The sequence below is a fragment of the Ascaphus truei genome, unplaced genomic scaffold, assembly GCF_040206685.1.
Source record: "Ascaphus truei isolate aAscTru1 unplaced genomic scaffold, aAscTru1.hap1 HAP1_SCAFFOLD_478, whole genome shotgun sequence".
Lineage (NCBI taxonomy): Eukaryota > Metazoa > Chordata > Amphibia > Anura > Ascaphidae > Ascaphus > Ascaphus truei.
Genome location: NW_027456809.1, coordinates 54,198 through 67,048, shown reverse-complemented (window position 1 = coordinate 67,048; position 12,851 = coordinate 54,198). Strand labels below are relative to the sequence as shown.

Genomic DNA, 12,851 nt, shown 5'->3' with positions numbered 1-12,851 from the left:
CACCCTCTCACCGTCTCCCTCTCCCACCCTCTCACCGTCTCCCTCTCTCCCCGTCTCCCTCTCTCTATCTCCCTCTCTCCCTCTCACCGTCTCCCTCTCTCCCCCTCTCCCTCTCACCGTCTCCCTCTCACTGTCTCCCTCTCTCTCTCTCTCACCGTCTCCCTCTCTCACCATCTCCCTCTCTCCCTCTCTCACCCTCTCCCCCTCTCCCCGTCCCCCTCTCCCCCTCTCCCCGTCTCCCTCTCTCCCTCTTTCCTTCTCACCGTCTCCCACTTTCCTTCTCACCGTCTCCCTCTCACTGTCCCCCTCTCTCCCGTCTCATTGTCCCCCTCTCACTGTCTCCCTCTCCCCGTCTTCCTCTCTCCCTCTTTCCTTCTCACCGTCTCCCTCTTTCCTTCTCACCGTCTCCCTCTCACTGTCCCCCTCTCTCCCGTCTCACTGTCCCCCTCTCACTGACTCCCTCTCCCCCTCTCCCTCTTCTCCTCTCACCGTCTCCCTCTCCCCCTCTCACCCGTCTCCCTCTCCCCCTCTCACCGTCTCCCTCTCCCCCTTTCACCGTCTCCCTCTCCCCCTCTCACCGTCTCCCTCTCACCCTCTCACCGTCTCACCGTCTCTCTATCTCCCTCTCACCGGCTCCCTCTCACCGTCTCCCTCTCTCCCTCTCACAGTCCCCCTCTCCCCGTCTCCTTCTCTCCCTCTCACCGTCCCCCTCTCCCCCTCTCCCTCTCACCGTCTCCCTCTCTCACCGTCTCCCTCTCTCCCTCTCTCACCGTCTCCCTCTCTCCCTCTCTCCCTCTCTCACCGTCTCCCTCTCTCCCTCTCTCACCGTCTCCCTCTCTCCCTCTCTCACCGTCTCCCTCTCTCCCTCTCTCACCGTCTCCCTCTCTCCCTCTCTCACCATCTCCCTCTCTCCCTCTCACCGTCCCCCTCTCCCCCTCTCCCCGTCTCCCTCTCTCCCTCTTTCCTTCTCACCGTCTCCCTCTTTCCTTCTCACCGTCTCCCTCTCACTGTCCCCCTCTCTCCCGTCTCACTGTCCCCCCTCTCACTGTCTCCCTCTCCCCGTCTTCCTCTCTCCTTCTCACCGTCTCTCTCTCTCCTCTCTCACCGTCTCCCTCTCACCGTCTCCCTCTCACCGTCTCCTGTCCCCCTCTCCCTCTTCTCCTCTCACCGTCTCCCTCTCCCCCTCCCCCTCTCACCGTCTCCCTCTCCCCCTCTCACCGTCTCCCTCTCCCCCTCTCACCGTCCCCCTCTCCCCCTCTCACCGTCTCCCTCTCATCGTCTCCCTCTCTCCCTCTCTCCCTCTCTCCCTCTCACCGTCCCCTTCTCCCCCTCTCACCATCTCCCTCTCTCGCTCTCACCGTCCCCCTCTTCTCCTCTCACTGTCTCCCTCTCACCGTACCCCCTCTCCCCCTCTCTCCGTCTCCATCTCTCCCTCTCACCGTCTCCCTCTCTGCCTCTCATCGTCTCCCTCTCTCCCTCTCACCGTCCCCCTCTCACCCTCTCACCATCTACCTCTCACCGTCCCCCTCTCCCCCTCTCACCATCTCCCTCTCACCGTCCCCCTCTCCGTCTCCCTCTCTCACCGTCTCCCTCTCTCCCTCTCTCACCATCTCCCTCTCTCCCTCTCTCACCGTCTCCCTCTCTCACCATCTCCCTCTATCCCTCTCTCACCATCTCCCTCTCTCCCTCTCACCGTCCCCCTCTCCCCCTCTCCCCGTCTCCCTCTTTCCTTCTCACCGTCTCCCTCTCCCCCTCACCGTCTCCCTCTCACCGTCCCCCTCTCTTCGTCTCCCTCTCTCCCTCTCTCATCGTCTCCCTCTCTCACCGTCTCCCTCTCTCCCTCTCTCACCATCTCCCTCTCTCCCTCTCTCACCGTCTCCCTCTCTCACCATCTCCCTCTCTCCCTCTCTCACCAACTCCCTCTCTCCCCCTCACCGTCTCCCTTCTCACCGTCTCCCTCTCTCCCTCTCACTGTCTCCCTCTCACCGTCTCCCTCTCACCATCTCCCTCTCACCATCTCCCTCTCACTGTCTCCCTCTCACCGTCTCCCTCTCACTGTCTCCCTCTCTCTCCCTCTCACCGTCTCCCTCTCTCCCTCTCTCTGTCTCCCTCTCTCTGTCTCCCTCTCTCTGTCTCCCTCTCACGTCTCCCTCTCACCGTCTCCCTCTCACCGTCTCCCTCTCACCGTCTCCCTCTCACTGTCTCCCTCTCTCCCCCTCTCTCCCTCTCACTGTCTCCCTCTCTCTCTCACCGTTTCCCCCTCTCTCACCGTCTTCCTCTCTCCCTCTCACCGTCTCCCTCTCTCACCCTCTCACCGTCTCCCTCTCCCACCCTCTCACCGTCTCCCTCTCTCCCCGTCTCCCTCTCTCTATCTCCCTCTCTCCCTCTCACCGTCTCCCTCTCTCCCCCTCTCCCTCTCACCGTCTCCCTCTCACTGTCTCCCTCTCTCTCTCTCTCACTGTCTCCCTCTCACTGTCTCCCTCTCACCGTCTCCCTCTCCCCCTCTCACCGTCTCCCTCTTACCGTCTCCCTCTCACTGTCTCCCTCTCTCTCTCTCTCTCTCACTGTCTCCCTCTCACTGTCTCCCTCTCACCGTCTCCCTCTCACTGTCTCTCTCTCTCTCTCTCTCTCTCTCTCTCTCTCTCTCACTGTCTCCCTCTCACTGTCTCCCTCTCACCGTCTCCCTCTCCCCCTCTCACCGTCTCCCTCTCTCACCGTCTCCCTCTCTCACCCTCTCTCCCCAGCTCTCAGGATTCACTTATCTTCCACCACCAAAGAGGTCCTGGATGAGTTTGGTGGTTTTGAGCTGGAGCTGCGAGGAGACATCGAGATGAAGGTAAAGGGGGGAAAGAGAGGATAAGTCAGGAGGGGGGAAAGAGAGGATAAGTGAGGAGGGGGAGGGAAAGAGAGGATAAGTGAGGAGGGGGAGGGAAAGAGAGGATAAGTGAGGAGGGGGAAAAGAGAGGATAAGTGAGGAGGGGGGGAAAGAGAGGATAAGTGAGGAGGGGGAGGGAAAGAGAGGATACGTCAGGAAGGGGGAAAGAGAGGATAAGTGAGGAGGGGGAGGGAAAGAGAGGATAAGTGAGGAGGGGGGGAAAGAGAGGATAAGTGGGAAGGGGAAGAGAGGATAAGTGAGGAGGGGAAGAGAGGATAAGTGAGGAGGGGAAGAGAGGATAAGTGAGGAGGGGAAGAGAGGATAAGTGAGGAGGGGAAGAGAGGATAAGTGAGGAGGGGAAGAGAGGATAAGTGAGGAGGGGAAGAGAGGATAAGTGAGGAGGGGAAGAGAGGATAAGTGAGGAGGGGAAGAGAGGATAAGTGAGGAGGGTGTTGCAGGGTACATGCAACTACACACGTGGGTTTCTTGACCAGGCTGTTTTATTTTGCCTTGAAAAATATACAGCACACAAAACAAAAATAGCTCTTTTTCAGCAACAAACGAAAATGGCTTTTCCTTCAGCAAACCAAACAAAACAGTTTCTCTTTAGCAGACAGTTTATATATATGCAGCTACCCTTCTTCTATGCAGGGGACAGACAGTTCACAGTTTCACTACTTTGCTACTCAGACCTTGTTTTCAGGAATCACTTTAGCAGCTTACTCCTCTCTCATCAACAGCCGGCTCCATGTGTCTACAACCTGGGTTTTAACACACCTTGATTAGGCAGCTGGGATCCAACTAATTGTCCTGAGGTTCCCAGCTGAAGTTTAACCTAGTCAGTGCTGCACTGCAGACTAGACATAGGTTTTCCAGGCATATAACTGGTGGCTTTTATTTACCCTGTCACATTCCTCCCCTGTTAGTGTGTGGCTGGGGCTACGCACGGCTGAAGCCCGACCATCGACCCCTTCTCTAGAAAAGAAGTCAGCATTTGCGTTCTCTTTTCCCGGCCTATGCTGAATCTCAAATGAGAAGGGTTGGAGGGCCATATACCACCTAGTCAATCTAGCATTGGAATCCTTCATGCTATTTAACCATTTCAGTGGAGCATGATCCGTCACCAAAGTAAAATGGACTCCTGCCAGGTAATGCCTCAAAGCCTCGATTGCCCACTTTACTGCAAGGCACCCTTTCTCAATCACTGAGTAATTTTTTTCCCTTGGGAACAATTTCCTACTCAGGAAAAGGATAGGATGTTCAACTCCCTCAAACTGTTGTGACAACACTGCCCCTAGCCCTATCTCTGATGCATCTGTTTGCACTATAAAAGGGCTGTTGAAGTCTGGGCTTCCAAGGATGGGACCCTCTGATAGACACCTTTTTATGTCCTCAAATGCTCTCTGACAATCCCTTGACCACACCACTTGTGTAGGGGCACACTTTTTTGTGAGGTCCGTTAAAGGGGCTGCCACTTCCGAATAGTTGGGGATGAACCTCCGGTAGTACCCTGCTAAACCCAGCAGAGAGCGTACCTGCGTTTTTGTTTGGGGGGTCGGAACTTCTTTCAGGGCAGCTACCTTGTCGGCTAGTGGCCTTACTTTTCCACCTCCCACTGCATACCCTAAATATTTGGTTTCCGCTTTACCCAAGGCACATTTCTTAGGGTTGGCTGTGAGCCCTGCCTCTCTTAGAGATTTGAGGACCGCTTTCAGCCTATTTAAATGAGCCCACCAGTGTTTACTATAAATGATAATGTCATCTAGGTATGCTGCAGCATAAGTCCTATGGGGCCTCAGTACCTTATCCATGAGTCTCTGAAATGTGGCTGGGGCTCCATGCAGTCCAAATGGCATTGTCACAAACTGGTATAAACCCATGGGAGTGGCAAAGGCTGTTTTGCATTTGGACTTTTCCTCTAAGGGTATTTGCCAGTATCCTTTTGTCAAGTCCAACGTGGATATATATTCCGCGTTACCAAGGGCGTCAATTAATTCGTGCACCCTTGGCATCGGATATGTGTCAAACTTGGATACCGCATTGATCTTTCGGAGGTCCACACAAAATCTTACCTTCCCATCGGGTTTAAGGACCATAACTAGTGGACTACACCACTTACTGCATGATTCCTCAATCACCCCTAAGTGTAACATTTCTTGTACCTCCTTCTCTACCAGAGCTCTATGACTTTCAGGCAACCTATAAGGACGGGAACGTACTTTTACCCCAGGTGCTGTCTCAATTGCATGGGAAATTAAGTTAGTTTGTCCTGGTAAGTCAGAAAAAACATCCTGGAATTGTGTAATTATTGCTAACAAGTCCCCTTTTTGTTCAGAGGACAACTGTTTACCCATTGGGATTTTATCGTCACTCACGATGTTCTCCCGGGGAGGCTGAGGACCCAAGTCCGTTTCCTCCTCCACCGGGTGGATGAATAGAGACCGCTGCATCTTCCAGGGTTTCAGCAAGTTCACATGGTAAATTTGTTTACCCTTCCTGGACCCTGGTTGAGCGATCTCGTAATCCACATCACCCGTACGGCGGAGTACTTCAAATGGGCCCTGCCATTTGGCCAGGAGTTTACTCTCGCAACTGGGTAACAATAACATCACCTGGTCTCCTGGGTGAAACACTCTCATGCGAGTATTCTGATTGTAATGTCTCTCCTGACTGTCCTGTGCTGATCTAAGATTCTCCCTGGCAAAATGGCCGACCACATCTAGGCGCTTCCTAAGGTCTAGTACATATTGCAGGGTATTCTTAGAAGGGGACTGCTGTTCCTCCCAGGACTCCTTTAGGAGGTCTAGGATACCCCGGGGTTGGCGGCCATAGAGCAATTCAAATGGAGAGAATCCCGTGGAGGCCTGAGGAACTTCCCGCACTGCAAACAGCAGAAAAGGGAGAAGTTCATCCCAGGCTCTTCTCTGAATCTACAAATTTCCTCAGCATCCCTTTTAGAGTTCGGTTAAATCTTTCCACCAATCCGTCAGTCTGTGGATGGTAGACCGATGTCCGAACAGACTTGACCTCTAGTAACTTTAAGACATCCTGCATCAGTTTAGCCATGAAATTTGTACCTTGGTCTGTCAACATAACCTGGGGAAGTCCAACCCGTGAGAACAGTTCCAACAACTTGTTGGCTACTTGCTTCGCTGTTGCTGTTCTCAGGGGGAACGCCTCAGGATACCTTGTTGCATAGTCCACTATTACAAGGATAAACCTGTGTCCTTTCGCAGAAGGTCCTAGAGGTCCTACCAAGTCTACCCCAATCCTCTCAAAGGGAACTGACACCAAGGATAGAGGAACCAAAGGGGCTGGTTTTTGTCCTTTTGGACTAGTTATCTGGCACTCCGGACATGCTGCACATAGCTTAGCAATATCACTATGCATCCCTGGCCAATAGAATCGGGATGAAATACGGTCCAATGTTTTATCCCTGCCCAGGTGACCAAGGGACAGTATGGGCTAGAGTGAACACAGATTTAACAAACGCCTTGGGAACCAATATCTGTCTGGTGACCTCCCCTGTTTGTGTCTGCCTATTCACCCTACATAGGATATCCTTTGATAGCTCAAAATGGGGGAATACTATTACCCCCTGTGCATCTAAAATCTGTTCATCAATTTTCACCACCTTGTCATACTGTCTAGCAAGGACTGGGTCTTCCCTTTGCTTCTGGCGAAAGTCAGGGAGGTACAGGTCTGGTAAATCTCCAGGGCCCATATCCCCCTCCCTTTGGCCATCCCCAGCCATCACTTGTGACCTCTGACTACTAGAATGGTCACCTTGAGACCCAGATTTCTGCAACAAGTCCTGTTTGTCCAAGCGTCTTTGCTTCCGAGTCTTTTGAACCCGGTGTCTACTGGGAAAAAGGTCTGCCGAGAAGGGGAACAGTATGCCAGGGTTCTCCTGAGCCCCAGAAGGAGGTTCCTCGTGAAAGACTGGGGCCATTAGGTCCGCAAAGAAAAGCCAGTCCCGACCGAGCACAACGGGGGCAGGTAGCCAAGGAGCGACTCCTACTTCGAGGTAGGCCTCCTGACCTTTTACCTGTAGCCGGATTTTGGCCGTCGGATAAGGTTTTACATCGCCGTGTATACATTCTATGCTCCATGGGGAGTCAAAAGAACACACGTTGGGTGGTAACAGTTCCTGGAGGACCAGAGTTTTCCCAGTGCCCGAATCTACAAGGGCCTGGACGGTTTTTCCCCCAATCAGGGCTGGAAGTAGCCAGGGCTTGTAATTTTCCCCAGAAAAAGCCGAGGCGACGGTTCTGCTGAATGAACAATCCATCAGTGGACAGTCCACATACCGGTTGCCTTGTTCTCCGCACGCAGAACATGGAGATGGTTCCCTCGCAGGAGGGGGCTGTGGATAGCGCTCCGCTGGACCGGTTACTGGAGACCAGGCATCTGGTGGGTCCTGTGGGCGACGTCCTCGGAAGTTCCTCTCACTTTGCGACGAGCCGACATCCGGAAGGAGATGAGGGTCTCTGCGGGGACCAGCATTTGGACTCTGTCCTTGCTGGAACGACTGCTCCTTCCTTTGGACTTGGCGGTTCCGTGACGGGCCGTAGGTTCCCCATTGATCCGACCTCCCTCTTTGGGCGTCCGCAAGTGCCGGTGGAGTCGGGTCCAGGACACTCTCCTGCTGCTCAGCCCCAAGGAAGTTCTCCACGAGTCGGACCGCCAAAGCTAGGGTTTCAGCAGCGTGGCGTTTTACCCAAGAGCGTGCGGGAGGGGTTATTACTTATAGAAATTGTTCCAAAACCACCTGCTCAAGAATTGCCTCCTTAGTGCACTCCTCGGGTTGTATCCAGCGTGTACACAAGTCCAATAATCGCTGAGCGAGGACCCGGGATCTCATCTTAGCGGTGTACTTCATGTTCCGGAACTGCTGCCGGTAAGTCTCTGGGGTCTGACCTAAGCGATCCAGTATGGCGGCTTTTACTTGGCGGTAGTCCATTGCCTGATCTGTAGGGAGGCCCTGATATGAGGCCTGGGCTTCACCTATGAGGAGCGGGGCCAAAGCAGTTGCCCAGCGATCTGCAGCCCAGCCCTGAGCTTCGGCGACTCTTTCAAATGTCAGTAAAAAAGCCTCTGGATCCTCATTCGGAGCTATTTTCCTCAGGAGTATCGGGGGTCTGCTGGCCAGTTCTGCACCGGCAGACCCTTGGAATTGGGTCAGCAGCTTGGCAATCCGCTTATCCTGTGCTGTCTGTAGTCTTTCATCTCTCTCCGCTTGCAGCCGGGCCTGCTCGCACAGAAACGCTTTCAACATTTCTTCCATTCTTGTGTGTGTGTGTGTGTGGCCCTTTAACTGCAGGAGCCTTTTGAAAAAAATCAAATCTCACTTCTTGACAACCATATGTTGCAGGGTACATGCAACTACACACGTCGGTTTCTTGACCAGGCTGTTTTATTTTGCCTTGAAAAATATACAGCACACAAAACAAAAATAGCTCTTTTTCAGCAACAAACGAAAATGGCTTTTCCTTCAGCAAACCGAACAAAACAGTTTCTCTTTAGCAGACAGTTTATATATATGCAGTTACCCTTTTTCTATGCAGGGGACAAACAGTTCACAGTTTCACTACTTTGCTACTCAGACCTTGTTTTCAGGAATCTCTTTACTTCTTACTCCTCTCTCATCAACAGCAAACTCCGTCTGTCTACAGCCTGGGTTTTAACACACCTTGATTAGGCAGCTGGGATCCAACTAATTGTCCTGAGATTCCCAGCTGAAGTTAACCTAGTCAGTGCTGCACTGCAGACTAGACATAGGTTTTCCAGGCATATAACTGGTGGCTTTTATTTACCCTGTCACAGAGGGGAAGAGAGGATAGTGATGCAGCGGCCGTTATTCATGTGCATCGTAATCCCGATTTGAAACCGCGAGATGAATTCCAGCCTCCCCGCACTAAGATTATTTTTGTTAAATAAATCATGACACGGGGTAATATGCCATGTGTATACACACACACACGCACACGCACACGCACACGCACACACACACACAGTGTAATATGTCATGTGCTGTTGTCTGAGGTTGTATTTACCTCATTTTTAGACCTGCTAAGGAACAGATGATTGTTATTATTCCCTGATATGTAAACCCATAGAATTCAAAGAGGGTGTACTTTCTTTTTCACACCGCTGTATATCTGGGGTGTGTCTCCTGCTTCTGTACTTTCACCTATAGCTGTATCTGGGTGTGTCTCCTGCTTCTGTACTTTCACCTATAGCTGTGTCTGGGGTGTGTCTCCTGCTTCTGTACTTTCACCTATAGCTGTATATGGGGTGTGTCTCCGGCCTCTGTACTTTCACCTATAGCTGTATCTGGGGTGTGTCTCCGGCCTTTGTACTTTCACCTATAGCTGTATCTGGGGTGTGTCTCCGGCCTCTGTACTGATACCTATAGCTGTATCTGGGGTGTGTCTCCGGCCTCTGTACTTTCACCTATAGCTGTATCTGGGGTGTGTCTCCGGCCTCTGTACTTTCACCTATAGCTGTATCTGGGGTGTGTCTCCGGCCTCTGTACTTTCACCTATAGCTGTATCTGGGGTGTGTCTCCGGCCTCTGTACTGATACCTATAGCTGTATCTGGGGTGTGTCTCCGGCCTCTGTACTTTCACCTATAGCTGTATCTGGGGTGTGTCTCCGGCCTCTGTACTGATACCTATAGCTACAGTATATCTGGCTTCTTTCACCTACTCCCGTGTCTCTCTCTCTTTCAGGGGAAGGGGAAGGTCAGGACGTTCTGGCTCCTGGGGGAACGCACAGAGGATGATATTATCTGAGCACCTTGCTGGCCCATACAGCTCTGTATCAGACCAGCTGTGTCCTGAGCTGCTCATTAGACTTATCTGGGAGGCTGCACTCACACTCCCAGAGCCCTTGCAGTGGGCACATCAATTCCTGATGACCGCTCGTTGGAACAGTGGCAGTTCTCATCTGGGATACCCGGTCTCCTGGGAGGACCATACTTAATACACCAGCTGGTCGAGGCAGCGGGCAGTTCTCATCTCGGATACCCGGTCTCCTGGGAGGACCATACTTAATACACCAGCTGGTCGAGGCAGCGGGCAGTTCTCATCTCGGATACCCGGTCTCCTGGAAGGACCTGTCTGAGTGGCACTTATACACGGTTGACCGAGAAGCTATTTCTCCAATCATCGGACATCGGACATCCCAACAACAGCGATGACCTGCAGCTTGTCCAGAGCCTGCCACGTCCTCGCCCACTGCAGGGGGCCAGTGCTATGCCCAGGCATCTCACACTGTATTATACCATGGGGGCGAGGAACACAACACCCACTGCAGGGCGGAGCTATGTGCAACCCAAACCCCATTCAGTGAGCAAGAGGACAGCAACGTCTCCTGCACCTGTAACCCTCCCTGTGCTCTGGCACCGACGGAAAGATGAGTCTGGAAGCATGGTTACCTCATAATACACCGCCCAGTGCCGAAAGACACCCAACAGCCTCGAAACTGAAAAGGGCTGTTAGGGTACATATGTACTAAGCCATGCTGGAAGGGCTTATGGAGTAGCATTGCTTAGTAAATATGGCCCATAATGATTTTGCATTCTACACTGAGTCGTGAAATCTCTGTGCTTATGATGCAGATGTGTGTGTTTAAGTCCTTATTCCAAAGCAGAAGACCCCAAACGCCTCTCCAAGCTGCACAGCGCGTGCCCTCAGGACAACCACCTTTTAAATACTCTATCTGTCCCAGGCATCTGTCTGGATTCCATCTCATCAGGACACAAACCTCTTATCTCTCCCGGGAACCGGATTCCATCTCATCAGGACACAAACCTCCCATCTCTCCCGGGAACCGGATTCCATCTCGTCAGGACACAAACCTCCCATCTCTCCCGGGAACCGGATTCCATCTCGTCAGGACACAAACCTCCCATCTCTCCCGGGAACCGGATTCCATCTCGTCAGGACACAAACCTCCCATCTCTCCCGGGAACCGGATTCCATCTCGTCAGGACACAAACCTCCCATCTCTCCCGGGAACCGGATTCCATCTCGTCAGGACACAAACCTCCCATCTTTCCCCGGGCGCCGGATTCCATCTCGTCAGGACACAAACCTCCCATCTTTCCCCGGGCGCCGGATTCCATCTCGTCAGGACACAAACCTCCCATCTCTCCCGGGAACCGGATTCCATCTCGTCAGGACACAAACCTCCCATCTCTCCCCGGGAACCGGATTCCATCTCGTCAGAACACAAACCTCCCATCTCTCCCGGGAACCAGATTCCATCTCGTCAGGACACAAACCTCCCATCTCTCCCGGGAACCGGATTCCATCTCGTCAGGACACAAACCTCCCATCTTTCCCCGGGCGCCGGATTCCATCTCGTCAGGACACAAACCTCCCATCTTTCCCCGGGCACCGGATTCCATCTCGTCAGGACACAAACCTCCCATCTCTCCCAGGAACCGGATTCCATCTCGTCAGGACACAAACCTCCCATCTCTCCCCGGGAACCGGATTCCATCTCGTCAGGACACAAACCTCCCATCTCTCCCGGGAACCGGATTCCATCTCGTCAGGACACAAACCTCCCATCTTTCCCCGGGCGCCGGATTCCATCTCGTCAGGACACAAACCTCCCATCTTTCCCCGGGCGCCGGATTCCATCTCGTCAGGACACAAACCTCCCATCTCTCCCGGGCGCCGGATTCCATCTCGTCAGGACACAAACCTCCCATCTCTCCCGGGCGCCGGATTCCATCTCGTCAGGACACAAACCTCCCATCTCTCCCGGGAACCGGATGCCATCTCGTCAGGACACAAACCTCCCATCTCTCCCGGGCGCCGGATTCCATCTCGTCAGGACACAAACCTCCCATCTCTCCCGGGTACCGGATTCCATCTCGTCAGGACACAAACCTCCCATCTCTCCCGGGAACCGGATTCCATCTCGTCAGGACACAAACCTCCCATCTCTCCCCGGGAACCGGATTCCATCTCGTCAGGACTGTGATGTGATGGTCGTTTCCTCTCAGGACATTGTTATTAGGCATTACCGTGATATCAGAAGCTGGTGAGGCATCTTGTGGTGTATAGATGGGTGAAGGTGTTGGGTAACATTGGGTTATTTTATTAAACCGCCACCATCACAAGGGTTAAATGCTCACGGTTTTGTAATGTTGAAAAGACCAATGGTTCAGCTCCCCCATTCGGGCTTCCCCGGGGCGGGCAGATGGTACTGTTACTTTTACTCTGCTGCTGTTAGTAATAACGAAACCCAGAAATGCCTCATTACAGAGAGTGCTGTTTACCAAAGACTTCCGAATACCGCAAGACGAGGGCAAAATAACTGCGCGGCAAAAAAAGTGTCATTAAAAACAGTCGTGCAGCATGCAGCCCAAGGTTAACCCATTCACTGCCAGAGGGGCCTGCGCAGAGCAGTATAATACCACTGAGCGCACTGCAGGCCCCTCAGGCAGCGAGGGGTTAAATCACTTTGCATTCTGTATTTGCCCCACAGAAGAATAAATACTTTTGGCAATAAAGTCATACAAGGGCAGCAGGTGTGTAAATAAATCAAGTACTTACTGTACCCCGGATACTGTGTCACTTCCAGCGGCATCGGCGCCCCATTCAGGGTTATCCATCAAAGTCCAAGGGGTGTCTTTATTGGGGGGGGGGCTTTCCCCTAACAAATTTGGAGCTGTTTTTGCAAAATGTAGACTGACAGTTATCCCCGTTATGAACGCTCCCGTTACACGGTATTCTGTAGCCACAGGGTATATGCTCGATATAAGTATGGCCAGATAGCTTAACTCAGCCCATTTTTCAAAGCACAAGTAGTCCTGTGATATTTTCTTAACTTTATTGGAAAGGCATAGAACATATACATGCACTTGTGGATGATATGGTGTGGTTAGAGAGTGCTTCTCTGGGTGGGGTACTTTGTAGTAGGGGGCAGGTAAAAACAGAATGGCCTTGCCAAGAGG

The 12,851-nt window shown here is 52.8% G+C and overlaps 1 protein-coding gene across 1 annotated transcript in view; it reads left to right on the top strand.

Moving 5' to 3' along the window:
* The window catches only part of LOC142484949 (atrial natriuretic peptide receptor 2-like), a 203,079-nt gene extending 190,625 nt beyond the window's left edge, over positions 1-12,454 (top strand). Inside the window, exons 15-16 of the mRNA XM_075584203.1 lie at positions 2,745-2,836; positions 9,610-12,454. Of these exons, the coding sequence (XP_075440318.1) occupies positions 2,745-2,836; positions 9,610-9,672 (155 nt within the window). The 3' untranslated portion in view covers positions 9,673-12,454. The remainder of the gene's footprint in view (positions 1-2,744; positions 2,837-9,609) is intronic.
* The last annotated feature ends 397 nt before the right edge of the window (positions 12,455-12,851 follow it).